The 14,440-nt window shown below is 39.8% G+C and overlaps 1 protein-coding gene and 1 long non-coding RNA gene across 3 annotated transcripts; one reads left to right on the forward strand and one right to left on the reverse strand.

Moving 5' to 3' along the window:
• Positions 1 to 223: 223 nt before the first annotated feature.
• On the forward strand, positions 224 to 11,607 carry LOC124846906 (uncharacterized). 2 transcript variants are annotated; one of them, XM_047324274.2, is made up of 4 exons: positions 224 to 357; positions 1,302 to 1,348; positions 3,875 to 4,275; positions 10,903 to 11,607. In XM_047324274.2, the coding sequence occupies exons 3-4, from the start codon at positions 4,165 to 4,167 to the stop codon at positions 11,353 to 11,355; spliced, it is 564 nt and encodes a 187-aa protein (XP_047180230.1). In that variant the 5' UTR covers positions 224 to 357; positions 1,302 to 1,348; positions 3,875 to 4,164; the 3' UTR covers positions 11,356 to 11,607. The 2 variants fall into 2 exon arrangements, with proteins under 2 accessions (XP_047180230.1, XP_047180231.1); XM_047324275.2 differs by having other exon boundaries at positions 3,977 to 4,275.
• Positions 11,608 to 12,965: 1,358 nt separating this feature from the next.
• On the reverse strand, positions 12,966 to 14,121 carry LOC148194132 (uncharacterized). The gene is made up of 2 exons (XR_015781430.1): positions 13,530 to 14,121; positions 12,966 to 13,338 (listed from the first exon to the last, which is right to left on the reverse strand). It is a non-coding gene; the product is annotated as an uncharacterized LOC148194132 (long non-coding RNA).
• Between the last annotated feature and the right edge of the window lie 319 nt (positions 14,122 to 14,440).

Below are 14,440 nucleotides of genomic sequence, written 5' to 3' on the forward strand. Positions count from 1 at the left end.
TATAATTATACTGTTTTCCTTTTTACTCGTAAATATGAATTTTGAATAACTAAAAATAAAAAATAATTAAAATATGATCAAAGATAGAAATTATTTAAATGATTTCTCGTATAATTACATGTTTCTTTTAAAAAATGGTTATAATATAAACTAGTATTTTTTTAATTATCATATTATTTGACATTAATTTTTTTTCCTCAAATTCTATAATTTTTTATCGTATGAAAATTATGTCTATGTAACCCTGAAGAGGAGCCATTTCTGAACCCTGAAGAGGTCGTTAGCAACGACTAACATGTTCTTTGCTTCTCTTTCTCGCTCCGAACATAACTTCAAATTTTTTTCGCTTTTTTCACTGTAAGTTTCTTTCCGACACGCTTCGTTTCGCTTGGTATCTTATTTGGTTCGGCTACTAAGTGTATGAAATATGATGGATTCTGAGTAGCATAGTTTCTCATTGCACACCAAGTGTTTGCTTATTTGTCTGAATGGATCGATAGAGAATATACGTTGTGATCGAATGTATAGGTGTCTCTTGTTTGTTGGGGTTTGGCATTCAATAGATTAAAATATTGTCCTTTGGTGAACAAACAAACATATTGATACCTGAATAAGAAAACAGTAAAATATTTTAGGAGGAATAGAAAAGAGAAACAAACACAGAGGCTTTGGGTTGGGTCATTGTGGGTGTTTTAATTTCAGGCACATCCCTGTTTTGCGTTTTCATCTTCATCCCTCTCTTTCGATCTCTCTCTCTACTACTACTACTAAACTACTTGATATCGATTGTAGCACCTTCGTTGCTTGTGGTGTGGGTTAGATTATTAATTGATCTTCCAATTTGTTAGTTGAGGAACTCATGAACCTTAATTTGATGAATTGCAGTAGAATTTGCAGGTTCTCGTTTCCAAGACGTTGATGATTTGCATCTATAGAAAATGGGTTTTTGTTTAGGTTGTTGAGACGAGGGAGAATGTTTTGGCATGAGTTTCTTTTAGTATTGATGAGGAAAAGCTGCGTTAGCTACCTGCAGAGCTTTTTTCTTGTGCTAATTTTGAGTTTACTTCTACAATATTTTTTAGTGGAATTGGGGTTTCGTTTTTTGAATTGTTTAAGTGGAATTAGGGTTATGTTCCAGTGGAGCGGTATTTTATGGCTTCAGTTTGTGTGCGTACTTCTTAAGTTTCCATATTGTCATGGTTATTCCTTTGCCCATGTTGTACTGTCAAATTTGCTGCTGGATGTGAGAACATAAATTATTTTCATCTATGTTATATTATGTCACTGGTTATGCATTTCAGGGATTTCAAGGCGTATAATTCTCCTCGGCTTTGTTCCTGGAGTCTTGGTGCGTAGCTTTCTTTTTTTCCTCATATTCTCTGTAAAGCAACAACTTTTTGTGTATATTTTATTCAACTGCATGCTTAGATGGTCTATAAATTGTCCTTTTTATTCTTTTGGTGTAGTGTGGGATTGTTCTATGGTCTTATGATCGGCCAAATTAGTTTGTGCTCCTTACATTATTGCAGTCAAATTTGTGATATTCCTCATATGATTACTCAATTTCACAAGTTTTTATCTAAGCTGCAAACCTGATTTCCGTAAAAAACCAATTCTAGTAGGGTTGCATGATCTTTAAGTGTTGAATTCGTAGTATTGGATGATCCCTTTGTGCAACTCACAAGGATATCTTTAGAAGTGATCCATCTGCAAACAACCCTTGGAACTTTATTTTCGTCGTCATTGGGACTCTGCTCTGTTACCTGTAAATCTTTTCAATTTCATGGTGGAAATCAAGTTAGAGAGGCTGCAAAGGTTGAGAAGATAGCAACAGCCTTGGTTGAGGTTGGAGTTGGTTTTAAATAGGAAGGAGAAAATGTGTGATATGGACTTGATTATATGGGATGCTTAAATCCTGCATCAAGTAGGATGAGATATTTGGTGTAGTTAAGTGGTTTGGTTCTGTCCCCCTTGAGATGTTGCTTTCAAGGGTAAGTTTCCCAAGTGCTTGTCAATTGGTATCAAAGCTGGTTGCTAGTGACATGGAAAGCACTACCTGCAAAGGGACGGGACAGAAAGGCTGAGTGATGGGTCATGGAGTGTCAGCCACTGGGATATCAACTCTAGGGACAAAGCTATGGTATGGATTTTGGTACTGTGGGGAGCCTAAGTTGCACATTCAGTAGCATGGGATTTTTGGTAGAGTACTCAAGTGATTTGGTTCTATTGTCTTACTAGCTAGTCCTTAAAGGGAGGGTTCTCCAAGTGCTTATCAGGTGTTCCTCTGAACATGGTTGGAATTTAGTGCCAGAAATGACTAGAAGGATGGAGTTGAAAGGAGGGTACTATCCAAGTCTAGGTGACTCTTAAAAAAGTTGTTTTTACTTGAGATTGAAACTTTAAAATAATTCTTGAGGGCTTAATTGATCCCTCTTATAATCTTCTATTTATAAGAATAAATTGATATAAGAGTACATGATAATTAGGGTAACCCTAAACACAATATAATCATGATAAATAGGGTAACCCTAGACACAATATAATCATGATAAATAGAGTAACTCTTGACACAATATAATGATGATAAATAGGGTAAATATCTTATTTGGTTCGGCTACTAAGTGTATTAAATATGATGGATACTGAGTAGCATCGTTTCTCATGACACACCAAGTGTTTAGTTATTTGTCTCAGTGGCGCGATATAGAATATATGTTGTGATGGAATGTATACGTGTCTCTTGTTTGTTGAGGTTTGGCATTCAATAGAATTTTGGGATATTTGTGAGGTCATGGTTCCTTGTCTTGGGATGCTGAAACTGAGTAGGGAGTTGGGAGTTTCTATTTTGTGGTTTGAATTCTAGTATTGGTTCTGTTTAGGTGAGAACTATGTTGCACGGGTATGGGGATTGGGCGGTGGTATGCTGTAATTCTGAAATTGTTGATTCCATTTAAAGTTGTTGTCCTTTCCTTAAGAGGTGTGTGATAAGAGGGAAGCTTTTAGTTTCACAGGAATTTCAAGTTGGGAATGTTTGGTTTATTTTTTGAAAAAATAACAGCTAAATATTTGAGGAGGGATAGAATAGGGATCCGAGGAGAAACAGTGGCTTTGAGTTGTTTGTTAATACTGTTGGTTTTCACTTTCCTCTTGTGATTATTAGCTTCAAAGATGGTGTCTCGTTTTGGTTTTGATAGATTGGTTAAAGGCTCGGAGTAGTCATAGGACCACTTAGTAACTAGATTGGTTTAAGGGGAAAATGGGTATTTTTTATTTTATTTTCTGCGTGTTGTGTGACAAGTCGTGACTTTGTATTTTGGTCACCAGGTGTTTGATAAAATGTTTGACTGTCACGTACAATACATTATTGCTTTGGTACGAAGAAAGTTAGTTGTCGATGTGAATTCCAGTGTGGTTGGTTTGTTTTTGTTGATAGTGTTTTTTTTGTCAGGGTAAAATGTTTAGGTGTTTGGGTAGATATATGAATATATTGCGGACATGGTCTTAACTCGTAAGCTTTTATCTTTTCTTCTCAAAGTAATTAAATACCCATGAAAAAGTGCATCTGTTATTAGAGTTTACACATACCGTGGTTAGAGAGCTTCATAAACTTGTCTCGTACACTAGAATTGTAAACTTGTAAGAGTTTACTTGTATAAAACTGTATTAAAATATCTGTCAATAATATAATAATTTAATATTATATTAAAATATTTGTACTATATTATGCTATAAATAATTTTTGTATTTTTTTACTGTTTTTTTGTTATCAGTTGATCATATTATTTAATAGTTCTTTTATATTTTTCTAATATTATTATACTTGTATCATTACACTTGAGTTGATCTATTATATGTATTATGTTTTGCATAAAAGAATGTTGTTGGACTTAAAGTGAGCCCCAACAATCCAAATGTCAAGAAGAGAAGCGTAAAAGCACGCATAAACTCTAATATAACTCAACTCACGAATTTGTAGCCCAATCTTTGAGGAGGACAGACAAGAGATAGGATACAGGAGTGCAGCGAGAGCTCAGAAATCCAAGACTAATCAAAGTAGAACGTCGAAACTTAAAACGACCTTAGAAAGACACCAATGCAATCCAGTGTTCAATAGGCTATAGCAAGCTTCAACTAGTTAGGAGGGGATATAGGGTTCCGGGAAACATGTTGAAACAAATAATTGGCAGGACATGCAGAACCAGTGCTTATGCTTTTGAAGGAAACAGAGTTTTGCCTTGGATATATCTGCCTTCGTGCTTGTTCCACAATGGACGGGTAAAGTCTCTTATATTACCTTTCAAAGCATAATTTAAATTATTTTTTCAATATATTTCTGTAGAATTTCCTATTTGTCTGTTTAATAAATAGTAGAATTTGGTTGAATCTTGATTTAAGTTTCCGACTTTGGGGGCAACTTCATTGCTTTATAAAGAATAAGACTTTGAGTAAAACATATGCGAGAAAACCGTTCAAATATGTGTTGAAAACAAATGATAATGAACACTTCAGTTTCATTTTGTTTCAAGTAATATGGTGTGCTGGGCATGACTGCCTCTAATTGAAATTATTCCTTTCATTGATAAATTAGATTATCAGATGCTAAGCTTCAAACAAAGTATGAAATCCTGAAGCTTCTAAAATTTTATAGGGTTAAGTTGGCCTGTGATAATAAAATAATTTCTTTAGCTTTTGCATATAGTTAGGAATGAACCTAAGTTTAATAGAAGAAATAAAGTTTGGAAGGTCTATGATAGACCTAAGGGTAAACAGGGTGGATTGTATATGAAAGGAGAAATAGGAAGGCGAGTTAGAGGGGTTAGTCAGTTAAGGGAGCTGAGGAGGTATTAGTATAAATAGGAGTTGGGTAGTTGGGAGGGGGAGATTATTGTTTTGACAGTTAGTTGGTTAACAGGTTAAGTCCTGTGGAGGAGGGTTAAGCCTCTTGTATCACTGATGCATATACAATTCTTTGTGAATAAGATACGATACTATTCTTTTCTCTTCTGTTTTTCCCTATTGCTTGTGTGAGAAGAGTTCCTGATTAGGTTCCCAAATCAGGAACCTAACAATTGGTTCGACCTGCCGAATCTACTAGAAGTGAGCGATGACGTTCGAAGGAAATGGAAGGAAGAGTGGTGAATGTTGAGGGGCAAATGGAAGCGGTGGAGGTCGCGATAGCAGAAACGAAAGCGGAGACAATGTTCTTGCGGCATGAAACGGGAACGCTGAGGCAAAACTGCGAGGTGATGCGCCAAGATATTCAAGCAATCTTGACGATCTTAAGGGATCGCAAGAACGACAATAGGGGCCAGCGTCGGGATGGCAGTGAATCGTCTGTAAACGATAACGAAGGAGGGGCAGGAGGCGATGGAGGACAAACAGGAGTAGGACGAACGGGGACGATGCCCAATTGACGGAAGCGGGTGGAGCTTCCTGTGTTCGAAGGGGGCGAACCCTGGAATTGGATTAGTCGGGCAGAGAAGTTTTTCGAGGTGCAGAAGGTGGAAGAGGAGGAGAAGTTGCAACTGGCGTTCATTTGTATGGAAGGGTACGCCGGAAGCTGGTTCCGATTCTGGCGGGAGAAAACCAAGAACTATTCTTGGGAAGGGTTGAAGCGAGCTTTGGGAATTCGATTTGGAGGAGGAACGAGGGGAATTTTGTATGAGAAACTATCGGCGATCAAGCAGATAGGAGCAGTGGAAGACTATATCAGGGATTTCGAGGTGCCAGTGGGTCAGACGACTCAGATTCCGGAGGAGCAAATCCTTGGATACTTTATGGCGGGACTCAGGGAGGAGGTGGGCGACCACGTGAGGCCGCATGATCCCCCAGATCTCATGACGACGATGCGGATCGCGAGGGACGTAGAAAAATTGTGTACACCGTTAAAGACGGGAGGAGGATCGGGTTTCAAAATTCAGAATTCGTGGGGACGATCTACGAGCGTCGTCACCCGAGTTGATCCAACGAGGGACTCGCAGAACCGAGGAGGGGGGAGGGTTGTTGAGAGTGTCGGGTCTGTGAGGAAAGAGATGACCCCAGGAAGCGATGCCGCCAGAACCACCGGCGAAGGAAGAGAACGGGGTCTGCGTAACTTGCCGTATTCGGAGTACTTGAAAAGGAGGGAGGAGGGAAAATGCTTCCGATGCGGAGGTCCGTTCAGCCCGGGCCATCGATGCCCAGAACGAGGACTTCGAATGTTGATTATGGTGGATGAAGAGGAGGAAGAAGGAGGCGAAACGGAGACAGAAGTGGATATCGCCGGGATGGAATTATCGACCCTGTCGGCGGGGGGCCTGACTACTTCCAGAACGATGAAATTAAAGGGGCGAATAGGAGAAAGAGAGGTGCTTGTTCTGATTGACAGTGGCGCGAGCCACAACTTTATTAGCCGATGTTTGGTGGTGGAACTGGGTATGGCAGTAAGGGAGACCCAACCTTATTTCGTTAGTTTGGGGGACGGTTAGAAGAAAAAGATTAGCGGGTGTTGTGAGCAAGTAGTTTTGGAGCTGGGGGGCACCAAAATTGTAGAACAATTTTACCTTTTTGAGCTTGGGGGAGTGGAAATAATACTAGGCATTGAATGGCTGAAGAAGCTGGGGGAAGTGACTGTAGATTGGGGAAAACTTACGATGGTATATCGGCAAGGAGAGAAGAAGATAACTGTGAGAGGGGATCCCAAGTTGGAACGAAAGGTGGTGGGACCCAAGGCTTTATTAAAAATAAACAATGCAGAAGCTTGGATGATGGTCTGGGAATTGGGCTCCATTGAGGCCCATAATAGCGGCCAGAAGTATGTGGGCCTTACAGAAAAGCAGAAGGATGAAATGGAGCAGCTTCTAGACCAATATGACGTGGTGTTTGCTGAGCCCACCAGCTTGCCACCTAACAGAGGCATGCAACATCGGATAACACTTAAAGAAGGAAGTGACCCCGTCAACGTCAGACCCTATCGGTACCCGCACGTGATGAAGACCGAGATAGAGCAGCAGATCGCCGAGATGCTCCGGACGGGGGTGGTCCGACCAAGTCACAGTCCGTATTTGAGTCTGGTAATTCTGGTGAAGAAAAAAGACGGCAGCTGGCGTTTTTGTGTAGACTACCGGGCCCTCAACCGCGCGACTGTGCCAGACAAATTTCCCATTCCCGTCATCAAAGGAGTTGCTGGACGAATTTGAAAGGAGGGACTTTCTTCTCAAAAATCGATTTGAAGGTCGGATATCATCAAATACGCATGCACGAGGAGGACATTGAGAAGACGACATTTCGAACACACCAGGGGCACTACAAATTCGCAGTAATGCCATTCGGACTCACCAACGCGCCGGCGACGTTTCAGAGCGCAATGAACAGTCTTCTCCGGCCCTATTTGCGAAAGTATGTCTTGGTGTTCTTCGATGACATACTGATTTACAGCTGTAATTGGAAGGAACATCTTGAGCATGTAGCGAGCGTGCTGTCGACGTTGAAGCGAAAACGGTGGGTGGCTAACCGGAGGAAGAGCGAATTCGGGCAAACCCAAGTTAAATATTTGGGGCATGTCATTTCCAGCAAGGGCGTGGAAATGGACGACGATAAAATAAAGGCCATAGTGGAGTGGGAAAGACCAAGAACAGTGAAGAGCTTGAGAGGGTTCTTGGGGTTGACCGGGTACTACCGGCGATTCGTCCGAGACTACAGAAAATTCGCCAGACCTCTGACAGAGCTGCTAAAGAAAGGTGGGTTTACTTGGAACGCAGAGGCAGAGGAGGCTTGGAAGTCGTTAAAGAAGGCGATGACGACAGCACCCGTGCTATCACTGCCCGATTTTAAGCAGCCATTCCACATCGAATGTGATGCTTCCGGCCGAGGAGGGGGGGCAGTTTTGATGCAGGAGAGGAGGCCCATAGCTTATTTTAGCAAGGCGATATCCGAGGGGAAGTTGAGCAAGTCAATATACGAGAAGGAATTAATGGCTCTAGTATTGGCCATAGAATATTGGCGGCCTTACCTCGTCGGGCAGAAATTCATCGTTCATACCGATCAAAAAGGGCCTCTGACATTTGCTGGAGCAACGTATTACCACCCAAAATCAACAGGACTGGATCGCAAAGCTGTTGGGATACGACTTCCAGATAGTTTACAAATCAGGGGCTGTGAATAAAGCTGCAGATGCCCTGTCTAGAAAATATGAGGGGGAAGAGGATGAAGAAAAAGAACTGGGCGTGCTGGCTAGACCCTTCTGGCAGGATTTTGAGGAGGTGGTGCGAGAAGTAGAAACTGATGACTTCTTACAGAGAGTAATGGAAGATATAAAGAGGGACCCTAATACCCACCCAGCGTATACCCTAGAACATGAAAGACTACACCATAAGGGACGATTGGTGCTGTCGGCCCAATCAAAATGGATTCCCAGATTGATTGCCGAATTTCATGTTACACAGACAGGAGGCCACTCAGGAGTTTACCGGACTTACATGCGCATAGCCCAGTCCCTGTATTGGGCTGGAATGAAGAAAGACGTGACAGAGTTTGTAGCCAGGTGCGTTGTATGTCAACAACATAAATACCTCTCTTCTTCTCCTCAAGGGCTGTTACAGCCATTGCCAATTCCGAATGCTGTGTGGGAGGAATTGAGCATGGACTTTATCGTGAGGCTACCGAAGTCACAGGGGTACGATGCGATATTGGTGGTTGTGGACCGTTTGAGCAAATACGCTCATTTCCTTTTCGCTTAAACATCCTTACAGAGAGCCCGAACAGTAGCGGAAGTTTTCATCCGGGAAGTCGTCAGGTTACATGGGGTACCTCAGTCCATCGTTAGTGATCGGGATCCAATATTTCTTAGCAACTTTTGGAGGGAATTATTCAAAGGACAGGGGACGCAACTCAAAATGAGTACTGCGTATCACCCCGAAACCGATGGGCAGACAGAGGTGGTGAATCGGGTGTTGGAGGGATATCTTCGGTGCTTTTGCTCTGAGCAACCAAAGGGGTGGATGGTCGTTTTACCCTGGGCGGAGTACTGGTATAATACCAGCTTTCAGGGGGCTATAAGGTGCACTCCGTTTGAAGCAGTTTATGGGAGACCACCCCCCTCTCTGCATCGATTTATTCCGGGGGAGATTTTGGTAGAAGCAGTGAGCCAGGAGCTTCAAACTCGTGATGAAGCGTTTAGACAATTGCGTTTTCATTTGGAGAGGGCCCAAGAAATAATGGTGCGACAGGCAAACAAGAGGCGAAGACCAGCAAATGTTGAAGTGGGAGATTGGGTTTTCTTGAAGATAAGACCTCATAGGCAATCTTCAATGCCAACCAGACTTCATTCAAAGTTGGCAGCCAGGTATTTCGGTCCTTTTCAAATAATCCAGAAGGTGGGGGAGGCAGCATACAAGCTTCCAGAGACAGCCAGGATACACCCCGTCTTCCACGTTTCCCAGTTAAAGAAAGCTGTAGGCACGCAAGGGGTGGAGAAGGAGTTGCCGCAGGAGCTACAGGGAGAAGGGCCATCGTTCTGGCCAGTGAACGTGTTGGGAAAGCGGCAGCTACAACAAGGAGATGTGGAAGTGCCACAGTTGCTGATAGAGTGGCAAGTCGGAGGCTCAGACGGTGCAACCTGGGAAGATGAAGTCACGATCAGGGAACAATACCCTGATTTCAACCTTGGGGACAAGGTTGGACTTCAGGAGGCAGGTATTGATAGACCTAAGGGTAAACAGGGGTGGATTGTATATGAAAGGAGAAATAAGAAGGCGAGTTAGAGGGGTTAGTCAGTTAAGGGAGCTGAGGAGGTATTAGTATAAATAGGAGTTGGGTAGTTGGGAGGGGGAGATTATTGTTTTGACAGTTAGTTGGTTAACAGGTTAAGTCCTGTGGAGGAGGGTTAAGCCTCTTGTATCACTGATGCATATACAATTCTTTGTGAATAAGATACGATACTATTCTTTTCTCTTATGTTTTTCCCTATTGCTTGTGTGAGAAGAGTTCCTGATTAGGTTCCCAAATCAGGAACCTAACAGTCTACTACAGGAGGAATACAATTCAGTAGTTTAGGTTTGTTACAAACTATAACAGATGATATTATTGTGTGATATTAAAGGGCCCTGGTTTTAAATTGTAGTGCAGCAGTTAAAGATTGTGAGGGGCATTGGTTGGTAGTTGGATGGAAAAGGATTTATGTTGTACAACAGTTATTTAAAGATTATTCAGAACTAGTGTGAATTTATTGATCCCTCATATATGTGTAGTGTATCAAATCAACCAAGGTTGTAAACTCTAAAGTTTACAATCCTAGATAGATTAACTTGCTATTAATTTTTTTTTATGTAAATTTGGGTAAACTCGTGCTAATAAGTTTGAAATCAAATGTAATTTTTGTCTAACTTTTACCCCCACAAGGACTAATTTACTAGACTCATCATTTGAAGAAATTAATTCCTTTCTGAATTGTTTTCACATTAGGAACTTATGCTTTTATGACTTTATGTATGATTTAGTCATCTATATTGTTTAATCTTATTTAGCTCTAATATATTATTATACGTTATTATTGTGATTTGCTACTTTTCTTTCTTACAAAGTGGAAATATTGAATTATTGTTTTAATATTATTTTTTGTAATAGGTTGGGTAAACTTGTACGGGTTGAATCTACTTGAGTTTGCTAAAGCTCTATGGATTTTTGTAAACTCTCTGGTTTGACAGATTTAGAATCAACTACCTAGCATTGTTTTACCGTTCATTATGTGACTATGGCTTTCAATAGGACATGTAGCTGTTTATGTGCAAAGTTACCATTCCAAGTAGCTAGTGTGGAATTTATCCAATTGAAAGATAAAGTTCAACAAACCTAAAATGGCAATTTGAGGTGAATCATTTGTGTAGTATTAATACTCATTTTTAATTCATTTCTTTTATACAACAGGCACATATGGCACCTAGAAGCTTTTTTGGGGTAGAGGATTTCCTTGATGATGACAATAGCCGACCTTACACATACCAAAAAGGGAAGAAGTCAAAGAATCCAAACAAGCACATATCTTTCAAACAAAGAACGATTGCGTACATGGAGCCGTTTACACTTGATGTGTTTATCTCAAAACGCTTTGTATCAGCTTCACTTACTCACAGGGTGACAAGCAAACAGGTTGCAGTTGCTGGTACCAACTCCAAGGACATAAAAGCTGTTCTTAGGTCTCGGTCAGACATACCAGCATGCATATCCATCGGTAAGATTTTATCTGAAAGAGCAAGAGAAGCTGATGTTTACACTGCTTCCTATACTCCAAGGGAAAGGGACAAGTTTGAAGGGAAAATCAGAGCTGTAGTTCAATCACTCATTGATAATGGGATTGATATCAAGGTTTACCTTGATTGAGTTGATTAACTCAAGATTTTGTGGCTATCAGTTTGATATCAATTGGTGATCTCTGGTTTGGTTTTGTGGCTAGTTAGTTACTGCTTTTATGGATAGGAAGGTGGACGGACAAGCATTGTTTATGGTAATGAAACTAAAACAACTCATGTTGCCGTATTTTTAGGCTAGTAATTTGGGAAAATTATTCATGAACAAAGAAATATATCTTTCAAACTCATGCATGCAATTGGATAACTCCTGGTTTCACTGTAACTATCTTAGAGTTTGTCATCTTCTATTTGTCATTTCCTCTCTTTCACTTATTTAGCTGTACCAGAATAGAAAAAACTTATTCATCTTATAACATTCATTGACATATTCAATATATGTTCTTTAGGGTCAGAATTTAATGAACTTATAAATATAGCGATTCATATAAACTATTTCTGTTTTTTGAAATTAACTATAAAAGTAGAGAAAATGCATTTATGTAAAATATGTTAAATTAAATATTTTTTAAAGATCGAAAATTACAAATGAATTTCACATGTATTAAGAAACATTTACGAATTTATAATAGAAATCTGTATTTTTTGTTGACTTTGTTTAATAGACAAAAAGTATTATTAGTTATATTTAAAAAATATATTAAATTCAAATAAGTTTTACAGTGTAATTTGTTTCCTTAAAGTTTACATTACACTATTGACCAATAACTTTGTAAAGAATGAATTAGTTAGTGGTATTAAGTGAGTGTAGGTGTAGACGAATGAGGAATTGGAAAGATGGTTGGTGTAAAACACAGATTGAGCTTTCTGGTGTGAAGTGTGAAGTAACATAATAGATATAATAGATTGGTGTGGCATTGGTGGGGCTCTTGGTCACATGCCATTGAATATCTTATCTCTCTGGGGTAAGGGAAAGGATGCTATTGCCAAAACTTGCTTTGCTGTTTGGGTCCCTCAAAAACTTTTAGGCATATTTGCACTTTCTTTGCTGACAAGTGACATAGCTACCTTCATCAACCAAGGAAAAGACCCCTTTAACCATTTTCACCAACAGCAGCACCAGCAATTAACGGACATGTTTCTGCTTCTCAAATCTGATAGATGATCCCTTATTGCCGGAACAATTGTTTTATATCTTTGAAACTTTGTGATCACTTGTGAAAATTCCACAAAAATTTTGGATCAATATGGCTAATATATATGTGTGTGTGTGGCGGCAGTTAGAATTATTATAATATAATTGTGGAGACTTCAAACAATTTTGCGACTGTTTTAAAATCATGATCTCGTCATCGTGTTATATTATATAATTTCGAAAGGAGCATTATCAGCAAAAGGGACTGGTTTATTTAAAGCGGTTCATTTCCTGCAAAATGGCAAATCACGATTTGAATCATTGTTGAAAAATTATTCGGGAAAAAAGTGGTGTGTATTTTTCTTAAGTTTAAACACGAGAATAGGATGGTTCTCGTGTTTATATAGAAATCTCAAATAAGTCATCATATTTTCAACTGTCTCAATTGGGTCAATATATTTGCAAAATATCTTAATTGGATCTAAATATTTGTAAAATTGAACCAATTTTGTCATAACCGTTAAATTGTCACAAACGGCGTTAAAATGTGCTGAAATGAATATATTGAGGTGGATATTTTATTAAAAAAATATACTATCAGTAATGACATGGAATTTAATAAATTAAAAAAAATAAAAAAATAATGTAAGCAGAACAAAGTGAGAAAAATGGCCTGCACTCAGAAAATCCACGAGAGAACCAATTTGAAAATCCTTCCAACCCTAAATCGCTACTGCCTCTTCATCTTCGCTGTGATCTCCTTTGCGAAACCAAAGCCACCGCACTGCAAAACTGAATCGGAGACAAGTTGGTTTCATCCTTTTGAAACGTACTTGAATAGCAGGAGATCTTTCAAGCCATGACAGAATTTCCATGATAATATCTTGGTACAACTCCACAATTATCTCATCCCCCTTTGAGCTGCACATAATTACAGTAAAAAGTAAAAACTTGATTAATATATGTATGACAATATCTGATTCACCATCTCTCTATTTGGTAGCAACAACCCATTAGAATGCACCCAATCAGCCCCAATCACCCCCGGAACGAATCCAAATCGAGAAAGAAACAAAACAGAGAAAGGAGGGGAAAAGGTGATACGCGCATACAGAGAAACGTGGCAGAGAAGAGGGTGAAGATAGTGTGATTAAATTTCACCGGAGATGGCAGCGGCGGACGGCCTAGGGTTCTGACGTCGCAGAGCGGCAAGAAGATGAGGGCTCTAACGATGAGGGCTCCGGCGCGCCGATCTGCTCGATTTCGACACCTCGCCGCAGCGTCCGTGATCCTTGTTGTCCTCCTCCGTCTTCCGCGACAGTCGCCGGCTCAGCACATGAAACAGCATCAACGCCGCCCCGGCCGTCGTCGCCATTGTCCCCGCCGCCAGAGCTGACGAAGCTTCAATGGGGTTTTCCGCGGCACTGTCTCACCACACAAGAGCTTCCTCAGATCCACCCCTTCAGCTCCACCACCTTCTTCCTTCATCACCAGTTCTTCCTTCTCCAGTTTCCTCATGATACGGACGACGATGCTGCAGTTTTTTAGGGGGATACGAAGAAGACGAAACTCAGACTCTCAAATCCCCTTTTTTTTAATTGCATAATTTTTCTATTTTTATTTATTTATTAAATTCCATGTCATCACTGACAGTATATTTTTTTTTAATAAAATATCCACCTCAGTATATCCATTTCAGCACATTTTAACGCCGTTTGTGACAACTTAACGGTCATGACAAAATTGGTTCATTTTTACAAATATTTGGATCCAATTGAGATATTTTGTAAATATATGGACACAATTGAGACAGTTGAAAATATGATGACCTATTTGAGATTTCCATATAAACACGAGGACCATCCGAGGGTTTAAACCTTTTTTTAAATGAAAATCAACTTATGATGCTTTTGTATTAGTTATTTTTATAGCTAAATATCCTTAATAAAACAAGTGGTTATGTTAAATTAGTGGAAAAGGTAACTAAAAAGTTAAATTAAAAATATTTGATAAAAACTAGTTG

The sequence above is a fragment of the Vigna umbellata genome, chromosome 8 (assembly GCF_029865625.1).
Source record: "Vigna umbellata cultivar VRB3 chromosome 8, Vumbellata_1.0, whole genome shotgun sequence".
NCBI classification, from domain to species: Eukaryota; Viridiplantae; Streptophyta; class Magnoliopsida; order Fabales; family Fabaceae; genus Vigna; species Vigna umbellata.